This window comes from Myotis nattereri (assembly GCF_964212035.1).
Source record: "Myotis nattereri genome assembly, chromosome: 18".
NCBI classification, from domain to species: Eukaryota; Metazoa; Chordata; class Mammalia; order Chiroptera; family Vespertilionidae; genus Myotis; species Myotis nattereri.
In genome coordinates, this window is record NC_138093.1 from 39,019,139 (window position 1) to 39,040,041 (window position 20,903).

The window sequence follows — 20,903 nt, forward strand, 5'->3', positions numbered from 1 at the left end:
ACTTCATTTGCATAGTTATTTGTCATTTCTTCAGTCACCTGAACATTTCCTATCTAGACTAAAGTAAAGGACGTGGTTATTGACAGTTTGTCTTTTCAGGCTGCGACATACAGAATGGGTTTCTGAAGTCCTCTCTGTCCTGCCTCCACACGTAGCCACGTAAATAACAGCAATACCCTTGCCTCCTGTCTGACCGCTCTGGGCAGAATGCAGAGCTGCTCGGACTAGAACTTTTTACTGGTTGATCTGTGAATGAAATTATTCTGTCAGTGGTGTATTCTGCAGGGTACTTTAATGTGGTTACAGACTTACAATAGGTGTAGATTGTGATTTCCTTTCGTATTGGTTAATGCAGAAGGCTCAATACTGCTTTCATATTTAGATCTGGATTCTTAAATAATCATGTAAAGCATTTTCTTTATCAAAATAAACAAGACCTTGATTTGTGCTAAGGCACCAGCAGTATCCCTGAGGTCAGATCTGTGTACATAAGGACACTAAGAGTTTATATTTGCCTTCTTAAAAATTAAATTTATAGGGGAGGGGGGCATTGGTTAATTAAATTACATAGGTTTCAAGTGTATAATTCTATGCTACATCATCTGTGTTTATCATCCAAAGTCAAATCTCCTTCCATCACCATATATTTGACCTCCTTTACCCTTAACCCACCCCCACCCCTCTTACCTCTGGTGATCCCTATACTGTTGTCAGTGTCTATGAGTTTTTGTTTGTTTGCCTTGTTTGTTCATTGTTGTTTTTAGTTTTATATCCCACATGTGAGTGCAGTCATATGAAAAGATCATGCTGTGGAAAGTAGGAAAGTTCGGAAACATATGATTTATTTGCCTTTTTAAATGTGTTGACATTTGCACAGATGGTGCAAGGGCAGTGGCAGGGGAAACTGCCTTCACACAAATCAAGACAGTCACCCCAAGCTCATAGTTCATGCATGTTTAACTATCAGGTGCTTCAGGGAAACGCCATTCTTACCTAAGAATGTCCTCAATGCAGCAATGCAAGTGAGTAATTTGACCCTCAAGTACAGGTCTGGCTAATACTCGTGGAACTAAGGGCAGTACACCGAGGGCACTTGTGCTCCACACTCAAATACAACCTTGTCTTTACGAAAGGTTGAACCGTTGTTTGAGTTGTGAACTCAACAAGGAGCCTTTTTAGGGAGTCCCACTTTACCTGCAAGACTGTAGCCACACCAGAAATTCCCACTGGTTTGCAACTTAACTCTTTTCAAATGAAGTAATCCTGTCATTTCAAAGACATGACAACTGACAGCAGTTGTTGCCCAAGATAAAGACCCAAGTGATGATAAAGTTCCAAGTGAACACTAGGATTAGAATCTTGGAAAACTCTACTCACCACCTTGAGCCTGACAGCTCCCCATGCTTGAAGACTATGCTGATGAAATTGGGGGTGATTTTTTCAGCGTGGCCCAATGAAGTGTGTCAGCATTTGGAAGACTGCAAAACAGTGAGCTAACATTTCCTAAATGATCAATGTGTGAGGTTAGGAAATCATACACAAGTGAATGATTTATTCAAAGTACAAGAGACCAGTGGATTTTGTTTCCCAAGATAAAAAAAAAAAAAAAAAAAAAAAAGTTCACTGGGAGAAGTTTGAAATTTTATGTTATCTCAGTTCCCAGGGTCCTTCATCTCCGTTAAGTCTTAACTGTCCCTCTCTTCTAAGAACTCCCCCTCCATTTGATGCTGTGATACTACTGTCATGTCACAGTAGCATCTTCTTTATTCTCTTGCATGTCTCCTTTTATGTATTGATCTATTTTCATTCTTCAATTCCCAAACTTTAAAACTAAAGCTCTTTTTTGCTTTTGTTCTTCTTTTTGTCAAACAGTAGTCATCTAGTCTCATCATTCCAGCTCTAATCGCTCTGCACCTCATTATATCTCTGGACGGCACCTATGCCCCAACTCCCAGGGACTTCATTCATTCACCACTCAGTGATCTTCTTCAGCCAACGGCCAAGCTCTGTCCCCAAGTACCCGTCAGTGCCCTGCTCTAAAATTCTGTTTCTCTGTTCAAAATAATTCAGTGTCTTTTTCCTTCATTTGTTTACATCACTCGTGTTTTTGTTTTTCTTTTTCTTTAAAGTGCCACATTCTTCCAGTCACTTAGACTCAAAACCTTCCTCCTTCCTCTTCACAGTCTGTCAAGGTTCGTCCTGTTACATTTGCTTGGCAACGTCTTCTACTCCTTCCTTCTCTGCTGCTGCCACCCAAGCCCGGTCAGCATGTTGATCATTTCAGAAGCCTTTGTTCTTCTTCTGTCCTTTATTCCTTCCCTCAGATCAGCTGCCCCATCATTGTTGCCTTAGTAACCTTCATAGAACACCACTTTTGTCCTGTGTTGTTCTGCTCAGGCTTTCTGGGAGTCTCCATTGCTTTTGGCAGGGTTTCCTTTTATTTTTACATATTTTAAAAAATTAAATTTATTTTTATTGATTTCAGAGAGGAAAAGACAGGGAGTGAGAGCTATAAACCTCAATGATGAGAGAGAATAATCAATTGGCGGCTGCCTGCATGCCCCTACTGGGGATCGAGCCTGCAATCAGGGCATGTGTCCTGACCAAGAATTGAACAGTGACCTGCTGGTTCATAGGTCAATGCTCAACACTGACCCACGCCAGGCAGGGTTTCCTCTTGAAGGAAAAAAGGTATTCCCAGTGTTAACATAAATTATTTTACTTAAATGCAACTTAAATATGTCCAAATATAAAGCTAAATATAAACTTTTTCATGTACAACTGTTTAAAACAATTTTATAAATTCGATCCAAACAAAGCTATATAATGGATCAAATTTATAATGTGACTAGAGGCCCAGTGCATGAATTCGTGCACTGGTGGGGTCTGGCTGGCCCGGCCCCAATTGGGGCCGGGCCAGCCAGGGGAGGGAACACAGGAGGGTGGCCGGCCAGCCCTGCCCCTGATCCAGTTGGGGGGCTGATCAAGGCTGGACCGGCTAGGGGGAAGGGCTGCAGGAGGTTGGGGGGGCTGATTGGGGCCCTGATCTGGCTGGTTGGCCACTGCTGTGCGTGTCATAGTGACTCATCATTCTGGTCATTTTGGTTCTATCATTCCAGTCACGTGACTTTTATATATATAGACTAGAGGCCCGGTCATGACATTCATGCATGGGGGTGGGTGATGTTCCTCAGTCCAGCCTGCACCCTCTCCCAGTCCAGGACCCCTTGGGAGATGTCTGACTGCTGCCACGGATGCAGGAGAGGCTCCCGCCACCACTGCTGCACTTGCCAGCCCTGAACCCGGCTTCTGGCTGAGCAGTGCTCCCCCTGTGGGAGAGCACTGACCACCAGGAGGCAGCTCCTGCATTGAGCATTTGCCCCCTGGTGGTCAGTGCACATCATAGCAACCAGTCATTCTGCCATTTGGTCAATTTGCATACTAGGGTTTTATTATATACTAGAGGCCTGGTGCATAAAAATTTGTGCACTTGGCGGGGAGGGGGTCCCTCAGCCCGGCCTGTGCCCTCTCGCAGTCTGGGACCCCTCGGGACATAACGACCTGCTGGCTTAGGCCTGCTCCCGGGTGGCAGAGGGCAGGCCCAATCCCTAGGTGCAGCCCCTGGTCGGGCTCAGAGCAGGGCCGATTGGGGAGTTGGGGCGCTGCCCGCTGTCATACACAGAGCAGGGCGGATCAGGAGGTTGTGATTCCACCCTCAGTCACGCTCAGGGTAGGGCCGATTGGGGGGTTGGGGTACCATCCCCTGTCACACTCAAGGCAGGGTCGATTGGGAGGTTGCAGCGCCACCCCCTGTCATGCACAGAGCAGGGCCAATCAGGGGGTTGGGGCATTTCCCCCTGTCACTCACAGAGCAGGGCCCAACAGGCGGGTTGGGGCGCAGCCCCCTGTCACGCACAGAGCAGGGCCCATCAGGGGGTTGGGGCACTGCCCTCTATCACCCACAGAGCAGGGCTGATCAGGGGGTTGGGGTGCCGCCACTCTCACACTCAGGGCAGGGCCGATGGGGAGGTTATGGCTCTACCCCGTCACAGAGCAGGGCCTGTGGGGGGGGGGGGGTGGCGTGTTGGGGCGCCGCACCCTGTCACACACAGAGTCACACACAGAGCAGGGCCGATCAGGGGATTGGGGCGCCACACCCTGTCATGCTGATCCCGGTGCCGGGAGGCCTCGCGGCTCTGCTGATCCCGGTGCTAGGAGGCATATTACCCTTTTACTATATAGGGTAGAGGCTTGGTGCATGGGTGGGTGCCGGCTAGTTTGCCCTGAAGGGTGTCCTGGATCAGGGTGGGGGTCCCCACTGGGGTGCCTGGCCAGCCTGGGTGAGGGGATGATGGCTGTTTGCAGCTGGTCATACACCCTTCAGGGTGGGGGTCCCCACTTGGGTGCCTGGCCAGCCTGGGTGAGGGGATGATGACTGTTTGCAGCTGGTCACACACCCTTCAGGGTGGGGGACCCCACTGGGGTGCCTGGCCAGTCTGCGTGAGGAGCTGAGGGCTGTTTTCAGGCTGGGGGTGACTGAAGCTCCCAACCGCTCCTTTTTTTCTTTTTTTTCTTTTTATTCTGGGCCAGCTTTAGCTTTGAGGCTTGGCTCCAGCTCTTAGGCCTCTGCTGCTGAAAGTAGGTTTCTGGCCTTTGCTTACAATGTTGCGATCCTGCTGGCTGAAGCCCGGCAGGTTTCTGGGGTTTTGTTTAGCTTCTATGTTTGTTACATAGTTGCTTGCAGCTCAGAGGCCTGCAGCGGCAGGCAGGGAACGTTGGAGTCCTCTGTCACTGAAGCAAGCAAGCCTCATGTTAGTTTCAAGCTGCCTGGCTGCCAGCCGCCATCTTGGCTGGCAGTTAATTTGCAAATTGCCCTGATTAGCCAATGGGAAGGGAAGCGGTCATACGCCAATTACCATGTTTCTCTTTTATTAGATAAGATATACATGTTTGCCAAAACTAAATCATGAAGGTCAATGTGGATATGGTACAGACTGTTCAGAGTTTGACATGAGCCTGTTACATGCTCAGACTTCCACACAACCTTTGTTTGTACAGTGTGCTATGATGTCATTTGGCCTTCATGTGATACCAATTTGCCATTTGGAAAATAGATGGCATCATTTTTTATTTTATTTTTTTTATCCCTCAGCCTTCTTCAAGGAAAATAGCTGCAGTAACAGTAACCTAGATAAGATGCCCATCCACACACTGGTACTTATTGGTGATTTGGGATGACTGGGTGAGCACCCAGATGACCCAGAATATGGCGAGTGTGTGTGAGTATGAGAATGTGTGTGTGTGTGTGAGTGTGAGTATGGGTGTGTATATGAGTATGAGAATGTGTGTGTGTGGATGTTAGTGGGTGTGTATGAGTGTGAGTGGGTGTGTGTGAGTGTAAGAATGTGTATGAGAGTGGGCATGTGTGAGTGTGAGTTTGGTGTGAGTGTGAGAATGGGTGTGTGTTAGTGTGAGAATGGGTGTGTGTGAGTGTGAGAATGGGTGTGTATGAGAAGGTGTGTATGAGTGTTAGTGGGTGTGTATGAGTGCGAGTGGATGTGTGAGTATAAAAATGGGTGTGAGAGCGTGCGTGTGAATGTGAGTCTTGAGTTGGTATGTGTGAGTGTGAGAATGGGTGTGTGTGAATGTATGTAAGACAGACAATTTTAGTTGACTTGAACAAATAAAAAAACTTAGAATATTTTTATAGAAAGTGAATGGAATCTGAAAATCAGTCCCAGCCTTGCAGTGTTCATAGACCCCATTATACAAATTCCTCCTGCTGACACCCAGGGCCTTCATCCATTTGGGTTACATTTCTCTTTTCAGCTGTTTTTCTTTTTGATGTCTTACTGTTCTGAGGATATGCTCACTTTCCCAGGTTCGTGTGGAGCTTCTGCTGCCTCTTCAGTTTTTTTTGTTTTTGTTTTTTTTGTTTTTTTGTTTGTTTTTTTTAAAAACATTTTTATTGATTTTTACAGAGAGGAAGGGAGAAGGATAGAGAGTTAGAAACATCGATGAGAGAGAAACATCGATCAGCTGCCTCCTGCACACTCCCTACTGGGGATGTGCCCGCAACCAAGGTACATGCCCTTGACCGGAATCGAACCTGGGACCCTTGAGTCCGCAGGCCGATGCTCTATCCACTGAGCCAAACTGGTCAGGGCTGTTTTTGTTTTTTTAAAAAAATATATTTTATTGATTTTTTTATAGAGAGGAAGAGAGAGAGATAGTTAGAAACATCGATCAGCTGCCTCCTGCACACCCCCTACTGGGGAAGTGCCCGCAACCAAGGTACATGCCCTTGACCGGAATCGAACCTGGGACCCTTCAGTCCGCAGGCTGACGCTCTATCCACTGAGCCAAACTGGTTAGGGCATGCCTCTTCAGTTTTAATCTGATGTTTCTCCTCTGAACTTTCTGTGTATCTAATACTTGGGAATTTCATTTTCTTGTAGTATGAGTTTTAGTGGTTTGATATTCATGTTCTGCACATCACTGGACTTCATGGGCCCTAGAGCAAAATAGTATCTTAGAAATGTTTTCGTCTTCAGGGTCATCCCTGATGTTCCTGGAGCCCTTACTTCCCAGTGGATCAAGGGGCCATAGTGGGCTGTCTCAGGGACTGGGGCTCCTTGTGGATCGAATGACCATAGGAGGCTGTCTCAGGGACTGGGTTCCCAGTGGATGGAATGGCCATAGGTGCTGTCTCAGGGACTGGGTTCCCAGTGGATGGAATGGCCATAGGTGCTGTCTCAGGGGCTGGGTTCCCAGTGGATGGAATGGCCATAGGTGCTGTCTCAGGGACTTAGTCTCCCTTGGGAAATGTGATTTCCTCAGAGAGAGTGTAAGCAAAGGAAAGTAACTTGATGCAGAAAATTTGTATTTCTAAGCAGCCGAAATGCTTGAGAAGTTTTGCATTTTTCACGCGTTTGTTCTGTATTTCCAGGAATGCTGGGGAAGATTCTAATGGCCATCCGAGACGCAGGCTTTGAGATCTCAGCTATGCAGATGGTACGTAGTTTGCAATGAGTCACAACCTATTAAGGAATTGTTTTTTTCTACATAAGTTTTAAGCTGTTTTACATTGAATTTTCTCTGCACTAAAATATACAAAAAGAGTTACTGAACTTGGTAATCTATATATATAAAAGCCTAATATACAATTTGTCCCCTTGGGAGTTCGACCAGGAGACCAGGAGTTCTATCACTCGCTATAATCTGCGTTGACCACCAGGGGGTGGTATGGAATGAAGGAAGGCCCTGGCTGGCAGCTGGGGAAGTGAGGCCCTGGCTGGCAGCCAGGAGCCATGGAAGGGAGGCCCTGGCTGGCAGCTGGAAGGCCTTGATCAGCCCTGATTGCTGTCCAGGTCTAAGGACCCTATCTGTGCATGAATTTTGTGCACCGGGCCCCTAGTCTTATAATAAAAATGTTTTTGAAATTCTTTTACACATCAAATCTTTCACTGAGAGAACTAACAATTAAGTTGTGCACCTAATTGAAGCTGGTACAGTAGATTTATGCAGTTCTTGGAACTTTGCTGGCAAATATGGGCTGAAATGAAGTATTTAGTTTTTACAAAGAAAAGATAGAATTAAGCCAAGTAGTTATAGTGACTTTTCTGTTGTCTGGATCTGTGACTCAGAGGGGAGTTGGGGAAGAGATCATTTCGGATTTCTCCTAACCAGGGCCTTGTGCTGGTTTCTGGCTTTCCCCTCTGGCACCTTCACAGAGCCAGTGCCTTGCAGCCCCTCGGTGGCTGGCAGACTGCCCAACACACGTCTAGGAAACCATCCACTGAAGAAGCAGCATTGCTCCTTCAGGGCTCAGGCCTCTATGCTCCGCTTACCAGTGCATTTGAGGAGGAATTGGGTGCAGATGATAAACAATGTGGTGTTACAGTACCGAAGGCCAGCAAGCTTCTGCTGTTATGATAGTGAAATACCAATCCTATTGGTGGGGCTGCCCATAGGTCAAGAAAAGGTCAGAAATATCGACTGGTTTGCAAAGTCTTCAGGCAAAAACTTGGAGACTGATGAGGAAGTTGGTATTTGAAGAATCTTATCTAGAAGATTCTTATCTAGAAGATTCTTATCTAGGACTATAAAGAAATTGTGAGCCAAAACCTTTGCAAAGTAGCAGCATGGCGATGTATCCGCAGCTTTGTGGGACCTAAGCCTGCTTTAAAAATAACCAGTGTGGGAATTTTAGCTGTAAACATTGATCTAAGTCTGGCTAGATCAACCAATAACGTAACTCAGTGATTGGCCCTTGTAGGTGCTCAGTGAAAACAAGAATAATTTAAAAAGGATTCATTAAACCTGTGGGGGATGCCTGGTGATTTTGTGACAAGCATAGTCCTTCATTTTTGGAGTCTTAAAGATCTATTTATGAGTCATGGGTCAGCTGCTTTCTAGGTATGTGACAGTGGCCAGATGTCAAGCTTTTTTTTAAATTCTTGCCTGAGGATATTTTTTCATTGCTTTTTAGACAGAGTTGAAGGGAGGGAGAGAGGAGAAGAGGGGGGGGGGGGGGAGAGAAACATCAATGTGAAAGGGACACATCCGTCAGTTGCCTCCCAAAGGGGATTGGACCTGCAACCCAGGTACATGCCCTTGACCGGGAATTGAACCCTTGGCCCATCAGTGTGTGAGCCAACACTCTAACCACTTAGTAACACAGCCAGGGCTCAAATATTCTTATCTTCAGTTTTATCAGCTAAGCAAGGGGACCATTATTGTCTACCTAATTAGATTAAATGAAATAACCCTACCTAATGGAAGAATTTTCATTGCAAGAATTGTGGAATTTTCAGTGCAAATTGCTAGGTATTTAATAAATTGTATTTTCTGTTACTACTTTATTATATTAATAGTACAGGTTGTGTGAACATAGGATAAAAAAAAAACACCTGAAACCAAACAAAATTCCCTCCCTGTATGGTTATGTTGCTAATAAAATAAATCCCCCTAGTTTGAATTATTGTCTGAGTAGGCAGAAATTTCTCCATAATTGTCAGTCCTGGCAACAGTAAGCAAAGTGAGTGGAATGAGGTGGGAAATAAAATTGGAAAGCCTGAGGCTATTTCGGAAAACATTTAAGGTCTTAGTTTTTGAGACACTGGAACTTGATGAGCTTCTACTTCTCACTAAATCTGAGTGCAGCTGGGCAGGCAGGAGTCTGTAGGCTGGTCTCGTCAGTGTGCCTGCACCCCTTTTGGAAGAGCAGCAGAGTTCCAGGCGCTTTACCGTGCGCCGGACTAACCAGGGGCTTCAGGATGCTTGGGAGAAACCTTATGTTCAGCCTGCTCGACAGAATTGCAAGTAATTTTCTTTAGTCACATGTTTTTCTTGTGCCACTCATTTATCCACAAACACCAATGCATTATGTATGTCTCTTTCTTGTGCTGGGAATGCAGTTTTGTTCGGAGAGGTGTAATGCTGTGGTGAAGAGCATGACCAGTGAGGTCAGGCTGGGATGGAACCCAGGTTTGTGGGGCTCCACAGCCCCTCTGAGGCTCAGCCTCATGCAAATCGGGGCTGGTACCACCTTCACATGGCAGGGTGGTCGCAGCATCAGAGGAGATGCTGCGTGGACAGGACCAAGAGCAATGCTGACACGTTGAGCACTCTAATCGTTACACACTTTTATTATTGATGAGCTAGCCTCTGATAGCAGTTTCTTCAAAGAGTATTTGATTCATGCAAACTTTACATTTTAAAGTAAAGAAAATATATCCAAGAGATCATAAATGTTGAGTGTTTAAGTGCGGTTTGTTTTCTTTGCTTAGTCAACTTATGGTTTTGTGGGTGTGTTTTTTTTAAATATAGTTCAACATGGATCGAGCTAATGTTGAAGAGTTTTACGAAGTTTATAAAGGAGTGGTGTCTGAGTATAACGTAAGTATCAAACTAAACGTAAAGCGTTCGTACTGAAAACAGTTTGTGTGTCTCACATCTGGGGAATCTCAGGATAATCTTTAATCGGGAAAGTATTCTTTAAAGTATACAGGATCCTGCCAGCTGCCAGTCCGTGATACCCAGTGACTGCCATATTCTACCCCTGAGAGCCACTGGTTCAGTTTTAAAAATATAATGTTGTTTCATTTATGAAACAGAAATCTGCAGGGGAAACAGAAAATGCAAGGGGGAAAAACCTTGCTGGGATATTGACACATTTTGACATTATCTGTAAAGTTTATAATATTATCAGTCCCAAATGCTTTAGAAAGTTAAAAGCAAGTAGATCTTAACATGATCGTATAACTTCATAGCAGTACTTACCATCTACTTCAACGACACAAATGCGGGTGGAGTCATCTGAAAATGGGACTGAGACGGAAGAAACAAGACTGAAAGGGCCCTTGGAAACAAATGACGATATTCAAGTACACCAGATTGTTCCTTAAAATAACACATAGTAGGCATTTAATCAAAGGTAGTTTCCTTCCCCTCTCTATCAAATTGTCTCAGGAACATTTGTGCTGGTCCACTGCCCCCTTAGCCCTGCTGGTTCAGAGATAGGTTCGCTTTTCTTTTTGCATGAAGTTCATTGTTCCTGACCATGAGACTAGACTTCCATCCCCTCTCTTCTCGGGGCCCTTTCCTTTCACCCTTCCTTCACCAAGGAAAACTGGCTGGTTCCAGGACTGCTGGAGCCCGGGCCTTCCTCAGCCCACATGGTCAAGGCTGAGAGTGAACATTCTGTCGCAGCCATGGGCTTCCTCAGCCCTGCATGTCCATGCCCCCACCTCCCCCTGCTGAGAACTTGGCTCTTGTCATTTAGTGCAGGTGGAACTTCAGGAGCATGAGACCGGAAATCAGATTCACCCCAATTATCCACCAAAATCAGTCACACAGAACCTCGTGTATAGCAGAGTGGCTTCAGGGGATACAGTCAGGGGCCCTCAGGGGCAGGGCTCTGGGGACCATATTAATTATGACGTCCCCTCCCTCCTCTCTCAACTTCTGACATTTCTATTTGTTATGATGACTACTTTCAGATTAATATTGAAATATTGTCGTAACAAGTAAGTCTTATTTTACTTTGGCATTGTGTACCATAAACGCTGCAGGGCCACAACAAGGGCCCCCAGCCCTGCATGGTCTGGCTCCGTCTCTGCTGCTGCCCTGTGGTCTGGCTCAGCCCCCGATGCCCTAGCCCCTTGGCTGAGCTCACACCCCCCCTGAACTCTGTCTGATGCCCTAGGTGTTGCATGAGGGCTGGCCACTCCGTCTGCAGAGCGTGAGACCTTCTCAGCTTCGTGTGTGTCTGAATCAGTCCACATATGCTCTGGGAGTTCTTTATCTCAGCCTTGGATTGTGTCCTCTGCACACACAGTCTCTTAGCCAACAATTCAAGTGACGTTCTTGGCAGATCGCTGGGGTTACCCTCCCAGGGCTCCTGCACCCCCTCTAGCAGTCCATCCCGCGAGTCCAGTCCATGCACCGTCTTTGTCTCCTGGACCGTTGAGAATGTCGGGCTCTGTCTCCTCGCCCTGTCCCACTGTCTGGAAAAGGCCTCCAGGCAGGGAGCTGGGCAGTCGCAAGCTCACCTCGCTCGCTTCCCTTCTCCCGGGACCGCTGGCCTGCCCTTCACCCAGTGTCTGACTGTGGCTCCATAGAGGGTCTGCTTTCCAGGTGTTTAATGAGGAGATAAACCTCTCCCTGCTGTTTCTCCTGTCTTTGGAAGGAGCGCTTTGGAATTTATTTCTTCAGAGATGCTTTCGACAGTACTGTGCTCACGAGGAGACCCTTTGAAAGGAGGTTGTCCTAGAAAATGATTTCAGATAGTGAAAGTGTCCAGGATTACATTCACGCGGTGGCAGTGGTAGGAACGGAGATGAAGGAACACAGACACTTTTGTTGGGAAAGTGTAGAGTATAGGTGGGGAAGAAGTCAAAGGTAATTTTTACTTTACTTTTTAATATTTTATATTACATATTGTAGGAGATGGTGACAGAAATATATTCTGGTCCTTGCGTGGCATTGGAGATCCTGCAGACGAACCCTGCAAAGACCTTCCGAGAGCTCTGTGGGCCTGCGGATCCTGTGAGTTATTGTTAAATATCGCCACGTCCGTTTCAGTCCTTAACCAAATGTCTTCACTGGTTTGATAGCTTCAGTTTGTTCTTTAAAAGAAATAATACAAATGGGGACATATTAGACAAAACTTTTAATTCAAAGTAGCATTTCCCATCATTTATTTTTTGTATAATATTCTAAGAAGCAGTGAGTTTTTATTAGCCTAGTGATGGTACAGAATGGGCAGAAACATTTAACGTGGCATTTTCTTTTGTTGTTTCTTCTTTGCTAAATTGTCAGGGTAAGTAAATTTACCAAGCTCTGTGGGGGAAATTGTCCAAGGTACTAATTCTCCTTTGGCTTAGGGAGGCCGTAAGTAAGCAGTCAGTGTAAAGAACGTGGATCTGGTGGCCTCAGACCAGATCCGACCCTGAGTGTGAGCAGTGGGACTGGGTGAAGCTTGGTGTCTCTGCACACCTTCCAATGGCTCTGGGCTCTCTCCCCAGGGGCGCTTGGTGGCGATGGTCAGAGAGGAGGTAGAAAAGCAGACGTTGCCTTAGGACACATGGGAAATCTCCATGCGTGTGGTACAAGCTGGCCGGATCATGGGAAGTGTGACTGACTTTAAACACTAGCTAACATTTATGCTTTCTCCTTCTTTCTTTTCACTACCACTTGTAAACAGTCACTGTAAATGAGTGCCAATCCGCTGCGTTTTGACTCAGACAGCATTATGGGAATGCCCGTAGGTGTAGGATAGTCTGCTAGCAGCACCTGCTAAGGAGTCGGCTTGAGAAAGTGCTTCGAATCCCTGTGTGTGTGTGTGTGGGGGGGGGGGGGGGGGGGGCCAGAGTACACAAAAGGTGTTTAGAGCATTTACAGAGAAACCCGCAAGCAAGGACTAACGTTTGGGTGAAAGTGTCACAGGGTTGTTAGCAAGGAGCAATGATTAGGAAGTGGAAGTGACTGAGAAAACCTTGTTAGAGGAAGAGACAGACGTAAACGCGATTTAAAGAAGTGTCAAGGCACAGAGAGAGTGGGGAAATCTCTGAAGCATGCGCAAAGGCAGCGACGAAGGAATCTGCACCGTGACTGGCCCTCAGCAGACATATCTGCTGGGCTTCGGTGGGCAGTGCGCACCTGGAAGCACAAGGAAATACAGTTGCTTAGAGGAAATCCGGTGGGGCGGGTTGGGAGTGTGGGATGGGTAGCCTTAAAAGCCAGGCTGAAATGGTGGACTTGGTGTCATTAGAATCCCATATAGTTCCTGGCATCTGCTTAATTTTGAGGATGCCTAGCTGTTCCTGAAGAGCAAGCTGAACTGGAAGAGCTTGGAGGCAGGGGCTCTAGAGTCGGGAAGGACAGGCCTTGACATGAAAGGGAGGCAGCAGGAAGATGGAAGCCAGTGTACGTGGCTGAGCCAGAGTGCCTGAGATGCGGCTCTGCTGCAGAGGCAGCTTGGAGAGAGGGACGGCGGCCAGTGTTCACTGAATGTTACTCGTGAGATCAAGGTCAGAGAGAAGGGTGGGCAGACCCTTGTAATGACGTGAGATTATCTGGTCTCTGTGTGAGACCATTAGTTTTTGAAGAGTTTTGAGCAGAGTAGTGACTCAATTAGACTTTAAACAGGATCATCCTGACTAGTGTAAGAACAGTCTGAAGGGAGACAGGGCACAGGTTGCAGTCCAGGCCCCAGATGCTGGTGACATGGACCGGGGTGGGAGCCGTGGGCGTGCGGGGAAGCAGCCAGGTGGTCTTTACTGGGTAGGTTAGCTTCTCTCTCCCTCTCTCCCTCCCTCCCTCCCACCCTCCCTCCCTCTCTCCCTTTCCCCTCTCTCTCCCCCTCTCTCTCTTGAAATTCTTATTATGTTTTTACACTTTTTATTGATTTCAGAGGAAGGGAGAGGGAGATAGAAGCATCAATGATGAGAGAGAATCATTGATCGGCTGCCTCCTGCATGCCCCCTACTTGGGACTGAACCCACAACCCTGGCATGTGCCCTTGACTGGAGTCAAACCTGGAACCCTTCAGTCCGTAGGGCAACACTCTATCTACTGAGCCAAACCAGCCAGGGCAACTCTTTATCTCAAGAGGATAAGTGGATAGAGAAGGAATGTGGAGGGACCCCCCGGTCTACAGGAAGGAAATAGGATGGAGTGGAACTCTCTTCACTGCTTTCGCTGCTGGTTCACCTCAGTCTACAGATGAGCTGAGTGGAGGGTGAGTCCCTGCCCCTCCTTAGTCAGTTCAGTGCCCAGCAACCACGAGAAGCTTTGATGCCCGACCAGAGGCCACAACACACACACAGGTGGAAACCAGCCAAACCACAGTTCCTCTTGCTAGTTTATAGCAAAATGCAGGAATCACCTTTCTTAGAATAACCAACTCAGTTATTTTATAAGCATTTCATTGATTTTAGCAAATATAAAATATACATCTCCAGAAAAGTAGTAAGTGCATTTTTAAAGTAAGAAAATTGAAAGTATTCTAAGTACAATAAGAATGTAGAGTAGTTGCACAATCACATGATAGTAATTTACTGAATTCGAAGTGATTTGCATGCAGTAATTTACACTAGCTATTAAGTGATTCAGCAATGAAAAATAACCCTGTTTAAATCATGTTTTTAATAAAGAATAACTTTTCTAACAAAACACATACACACACACACACACACACACCCCACTTACCTCAGTGTCATATACCTATCAGAGTAACCAACACTGTCCCAGTTCGCCCAGGGTTCTCCCAGGTCCAGCATCTGAGAAATCCCTCAGGCCCCGGAAAACTGAGATGGTAGGCACCCCCAAAATTTACCTCATGATTGCACGAGGTAAATGTATCTGGAAGGCGAACTTGCAGGACGTGGTAATTCTGGTGTGGGTATGAGCAGCCAGGCAGCTTATCTACTATAGGTGGACAAGTTTGTGATAGAAGGGACTGTTCGATTTTGAAAGAAATACAGAAACAGTGATTAAAACCCCAAAGCCTCTTTCATTATATTCATTCTTTAACTCTTCTTCCTGAGCTATTGATTTAAATTTCAGTTACATATAAGCAGCTTTTGTTCTCAGAAATAGGCGACAGGAATAGGAAAAAAAGCGTTCAGTATTGAGTTTAAACTCTTACTTAGGCCCCGATCAGCTTTAGGAAAAGTGAACCCCGGGTCTTCGGCGAAGGAGTTCTTGAGTGGCCTGTTCTGTTTGTTCTTAAAGAACATAGTCTGCCAGCAGTGGGCTCTCGTCCAGGTCCTTCAATGTTAATTTTAATTTTGAAGGTTCTTTTTGAACTCGAGTTTTGTAAAAACAAAAATGCTATATGTCACCCTGCTGTAACCAGCAGATGTTGTTTCTTGTTAGTTCTGCTTTGGGGATTATGCAGTGGGTGGAATTAGTTGATCAGGATCCTAAAACAGATGGTCGATGAAAAAACATTCTTTAAAGGCTTACCGGGTTGAAATCCAACTATTAATATTTTTCTCCTAAATCTGTACCTCTATGAATAACTTTTTACCACTTCATTATCTCCTATAAATGTGATCCAACCCACTAAAGGTTATATTGAGAAACTGTTTAAGATCATGCCCAGTTTTGGCCTGTCACCTTCCTATTAGCTGCCATCATCTGCTAGGAATTGTGATACCTGCTGAGATGTCCCATTAAACATGCACAGACTGCAGATGAGATGCTGCTGACTCACTAGTGACCTGGTCTCTGTCGCTTTGGAGCTCCAGATGCTTGGATAGGACGCGCCTGCCTCTTCTGCAGCGAGAGGGCCGCACCGTTATTTCAGGTTAAGTGGAACATGAACTAGACTTGCACTGAGAAGTTTATGATAAACTTTCCCTGTGCTGGCCTTTCCTCCCTGTGCTCGCGGCAGAGGAACACACGGCAACCTGCACTCAGCATTTCTTTCCATCTCTCAGACATTCATTCATTCAGTCGATCAACCCATCGGCCAACCCACTGGCCAGCCAAGCACTCACAGACTCCAGGGGCCCCGTATTCTTGGGGTTGACAATGAAAAGATGGAGGGCAGGCCTCCCTGAGCCAGAGTGCCTTGGCCCGAGGGGGAGGAAATCGCCGTGTGGTCAGTAATCACAATGGAGTCTTGTGGTTGCCATGATGAACACGAGTACCTATCAAATGGGAAAACCATTCATGGCCACATGAGATTGAGAAGTCCTGGGTTGGCTGAAGCTAATCCTGGATCCCAAGAATAGCGCTCACGCCCCAAGGAGGGCTTCGGGATGAAGCATTTTCCTACTTGGTTGCCAGAAGTTAGTGATGACTGTCGGGATAAGAAGAAAATCCAAAACAGAATTCCTGCTAAGCCGGCTGCGGGCACCTGGAGAGACCATGAAACGCTTTGAAACAGCTTTGCCTTTTCAGGAAGGAGAGAAAGAAAACCTACATTTCAGAATGTTGCTCCTGGACTTGTAGCCTCAGCCAGCACCTCCCTCCCAGCCTTGGCCAGGGCCATCACGCTGCACGCCTTCAACTTCTCATGAACATTAGAAAGTGATCACTTGTCCTGTGGTTGAAACCTATTCATCCCCATATTCTATCACAGAACCTGCCTTTTAGGCCATTCTCCAGTTATAGAGTGAAAGGATTATCTGCAGGTAAAGGAATTTGGAAAAGTAGTTTTGTTTCCTTGGTTTGTTTTCTCTCCCTCCCCTTTCCCTGCTGAGGGGATGGAGGGGGATTAGTTTGGGAATTCCCCTCCCCCCTGAGGACAGCCCGAGACTGGCCTAGAGCAGGATTCTCGTCCCGGTGTTGACAGACCCTTCAAGTTTCAGGGGGTAGACTTTAGGAGTCTGTGAACTTGGATGAGGAGAAAAACCCACACACTATGTTCACTCATCTCCTAGGGAAGGTTAGAGTTCCCGAGAAGTGAGCATCATTGGGATGATGCAGTGCTATACTCTGCTCCCAGCCAGAATCAGGTTTCCACAGCACCCCACACCACCCCACAGCTGCACATATCTCACCATGTCCTGGATAGTCTTGCTACCTGAAAAGGACAGTAGTTATTGGCTCAGCTGCTAGCTCTTGATAAAGATGCACATTACTATATCACAACTTTAAAAATATTTTGATGATTGTATTTCAAAATAACTCATTTCCTTTGTAATCCTATTGTGGACATTGAAAAACAGGACTCTGAGAAAGCTTCTTAGTCCTCATCAGACTGCCCCAGAGGCCTCCGCACCAGGCAAAGTGAAGAACCCTGTTCTAGAGGAGGAAGCGCAGGGTCAGAGAGGGCCCCTGGAGGGGGAAGGCCAGGTGTGGCTGGAGGCGGCCCTTTTATTTCATTCCTTTCCCAGCTGAACCCTCCCACCCGCACGCCCTGCGCCTCTGAGGACGGTGAGACCTGCTCAGCCATCGCCACAGTCTCTCTGAGAACTCTTAGCACGTGGCCTCTGGCACATGCTCCTCGCCGGTGCGGGTGCCACCAGCCCCTCTGTCCCTGCCCAGTCCCCTGCTCCATCAGAAGGTGAGCCGTGTGACATGCCAGCTCAGTAACCCTCATGACACCGCACAGGTGGGTTTCACTGTTTCCAAGACACTTGTATCTTTGTGGATTTGGACCTTTCTGACTCTCCTGATATTTTTGAATGTTGTTTTCCCTGCAAGTTCTTTTGCTTTGCTCGTCCTGTTATGGCTGAGGACCATGTCCCCCCCGCCCCGCCCCCGTATCACTGCTGGGACCACGCCCCCCCCCACCCCCTGTATCACTGCTGGGACCATGTCCCCTCCCCGCCCCCTGTATCACTGCTGGGACCACATCCCCCCCCCCGCCCCCTGTATCACTGCTGGGACCACATCCCCCCCCCCGCCCCCCGTATCACTGCTGGGACCACGTCCCCCCCCCCGCCCCCCGTATCACTGATGGGACCACGTGCCCCCCGCCCCCTGTATTACTGCTGGAACCACGTCCCCTCTGTCCCACCCAGCCTCTCTCCCTCAGCCTTTATTCCACAGGCGCCACCTCGGTCCCCACAGGGGTTGAGAGATTTTGGTAACTATCTTCTTCTGCCTGTAATGGGCTTTTTACTTTCTTCTTCTTCTGAGTGTGTATGTGTGTGCACATGCATGTGTGTGTGAATGCATGTGTGTGAATGCATGTGTGTGCACATGCATGTGTGTGTGAATGCATGTGTGTGAATGCATGTGTGAGTGTGTGTGTGCATGTGTGTATGATTTTGACATTTCACTTGTTTCCATTTCCCTTCCTTATATCTGCACCCCATTTCCTGGTGCGTTTACCTGAACAATCCTCACAATGAGTTTCCCTTTAGTGCCTTGTTTCCCTCTCATGTATTTTCCTTTTTACTTTTAAAATTTATTCCTCCTTAGTGACACTTTACCTCACTTTGGCTGCATGAAGTGTTTTCTCCCCCATGATCTGTTCCCTTCAAGATCTCTTAGCTTAATATTGTCCCTTTTTTCCCTTTTGTAAGAAATGGACCTCTGTGATCCATCTCCAGCATGGTCGGCTTCTGAGGGAATTTGCGGAATTTCCCCAGGGGAAGCAGAATGTGGGGCCAGCATCATGGTTGAACCCCCCCCTTCCCCCAGGCATCTGCCTCAGCTAGATGGGGGAGGTGGAGGCAGCGAGGAAGGCCTCAGCCCAATTCTTAAATGGCCCAACGAGAGACAGCAAGACCTAGGCGACGTATAGGAAACAGGTGGCCTCATAGTACCAGCCAATGAGGAACTGGAGGAGGGACTAAATAAATAGGCTCTGATCCCTGCCCACGTGTGTGCTGTACAATGCCTGCTCCCGAGAGTGTTATTAAAAGTCTCATTTTCACCACGCTTCTGTTCCCCAGTCTGTCATTGAAATTCGGACGGGTCATTTATCACTTGTTATTCATAGCGAAGGTCACTTGCTCTGACTCTCTGAGAAAATAATCAGACACGTCCCCATCACAGTCAGAAGGAGGGCGAGAGTTTCCGCCCTGGGCTGGGCACAGCCGCCAGCAGAGCCGCCAGCATCTGAGTCCCGGGAGCTGCAGCGCGGGCAGCCTAATCTCCCCAGTGCACACGCACTGTCAGTTTCAGGTGTCAGCACTGCACTTCCTAGAGACACAGGCTTCGTGGCGAGGCGGGAGGAATGTATTTTCAAACCTTCTCGAGGCCCGGGGAAGTTAGCGTTTGGGGCAGGAAAGAGCCTGCCACCTTCCCAGACTCTCAGTAGGTGCCAGGTTTGGGCCCAGGGTCGGTTGCAGTGGCAGGAACAGCCCTGAGCCACTGTCCTGGGAGGCGGTTCTGAGGCGTTTTATTTACATCTTGGTGAGACAGTCCTACCACTGGCAAAGCCCAAGAAAGGCATTCGGGGCCGTAAATGTGACCCTGCAGACAAGTGCCCCCTTTCGTGTTCGTTTGTTGGCTTTTGATTGGTGACCGGAGATGGCAGGACAATGATCCCAGCTCCTCCATAGTAAGTGTGGGCAGGGGCTTTTGAAAGCACTTAAAATATAATGAAAATATTAACTCAGTGCATACAACCTAGGAATTGACTAATTCATACTATTTTAAAACTAGAGGCCCAGTGCACAAATTCATGCCCAAGTGGGGCCCCTCTGGGTAGCCTGCAGAGATTGGGCAGAAACCCTCAGTCCAATGCCGCCTGCAGCTCCTACCTGCCTCTAGCCGGGAGCCCTGCGTCTGGCGCCCTTCCAAGAGGGGCTGAAACCGGCTCTCCAGCATCCCCCAAGGGGTCCCGGATTGCGAGAGGGCGCAGGCCAGGCCGAAGGACCCCACCAATGCACAATCGGGCCAGGGAGGGACTGCGGCAGGGCTCCAGGGCATGTCCCGGCCCATCTTGCTCAGTCCCTATCAGCCAGACCCCAGCAGCAAGCTAGCCTACTGGTCAGAGCATCTGCCCCCTGGTGGTCAGTGCATGTCATAGTGAGCGGTTGAGCAGCCTTAGCATATTGCGCTTTGATTGGTTGAATAGTCGACTGGTCACCGGACGACCGGACACTTAGCATATTAGGCTTTTATTCTATAGGATTCTGTTCTTTCTAATAAAAGGCCTTTCAGGGTGCTTCAAAAAGAGGTTTCCCTACATCTAAGTAAAACCGAAATGTAAGATGTAGTGTAACAGGTAAAATGCATATTAGTGGGCAAAGCTCTGGGTCTGTCACATCTACTGGATTTGTGCAGAGGGGGTGAGTTTACCGTACTCCAGTTTCTCTGCTTTTCCAAGTTTTGTCTTTAAGAAGCACTAAGGCCCAGCCTAGAGCAGCTCTGTTTTCCTCAACCCCATGCCTTTGACGCTCTGCGCTTCTGACTGGCAGTTGGCATGAGTTCCTTGTGTAATTTATCCTTTATGAATGCCCCTCATCTCCTGGTCTAGATGCTAATTAGAGGACCTGTGTTCTAACACAGAACTTCTGCAACTTCCATGAACATAGGAAACCCCAGGAATCTTGTTGAAGTGTAAATTCTCTCTTCATCGGAGGAGGGGGCGCTGAAATCCTGCTTGTCTGACAGTCTCAGGTGATGTGACTCCCCTGGGCCACAGGCCACACTGCAGGTCTCTGGCAAACCTTCAGCAGTTGTCTCTTGATTATGCTGTTTGTTTTAAAACAGGACAAAATATTTAAATTTGATCAAATGCCTCATTTGTCTGCAATATGAACACAGCATTAGGAAGTAAACACAGATGTAAATCAATTTCTGTGACTAATGCAAGGTGTAGGGTGTCCTTTTTGTTTTTGTTTTGCTTTTTTCGGATTCCTTTATTTGATCAATGGACTCGAGCTTACCCACTGAGCAGCTGCAGATCAGGTGAGATTGCATGTGAGGAGTCTCTACTTGGGCTTCACTGCCTTCAGGCTTTAAACAGAAGCCTCTGTAATAAA

At 47.3% G+C, this 20,903-nt stretch overlaps 1 protein-coding gene across 2 annotated transcripts in view; it reads left to right on the forward strand.

Annotated features, from left to right (window-relative positions):
- Positions 1-20,903, forward strand: part of NME7 (NME/NM23 family member 7) — a 110,761-nt gene that overhangs the window by 44,014 nt on the left and 45,844 nt on the right. Inside the window, exons 8-10 of one of the 2 annotated variants that reach the window (XM_081112564.1) lie at positions 6,950-7,014; positions 9,832-9,900; positions 11,950-12,051. In XM_081112564.1, coding sequence (XP_080968690.1) covers positions 6,950-7,014; positions 9,832-9,900; positions 11,950-12,051 — 236 coding nt within the window. The remainder of the gene's footprint in view (positions 1-6,949; positions 7,015-9,831; positions 9,901-11,949; positions 12,052-20,903) is intronic. The other variant, XM_081112565.1, reaches the window with a different exon arrangement.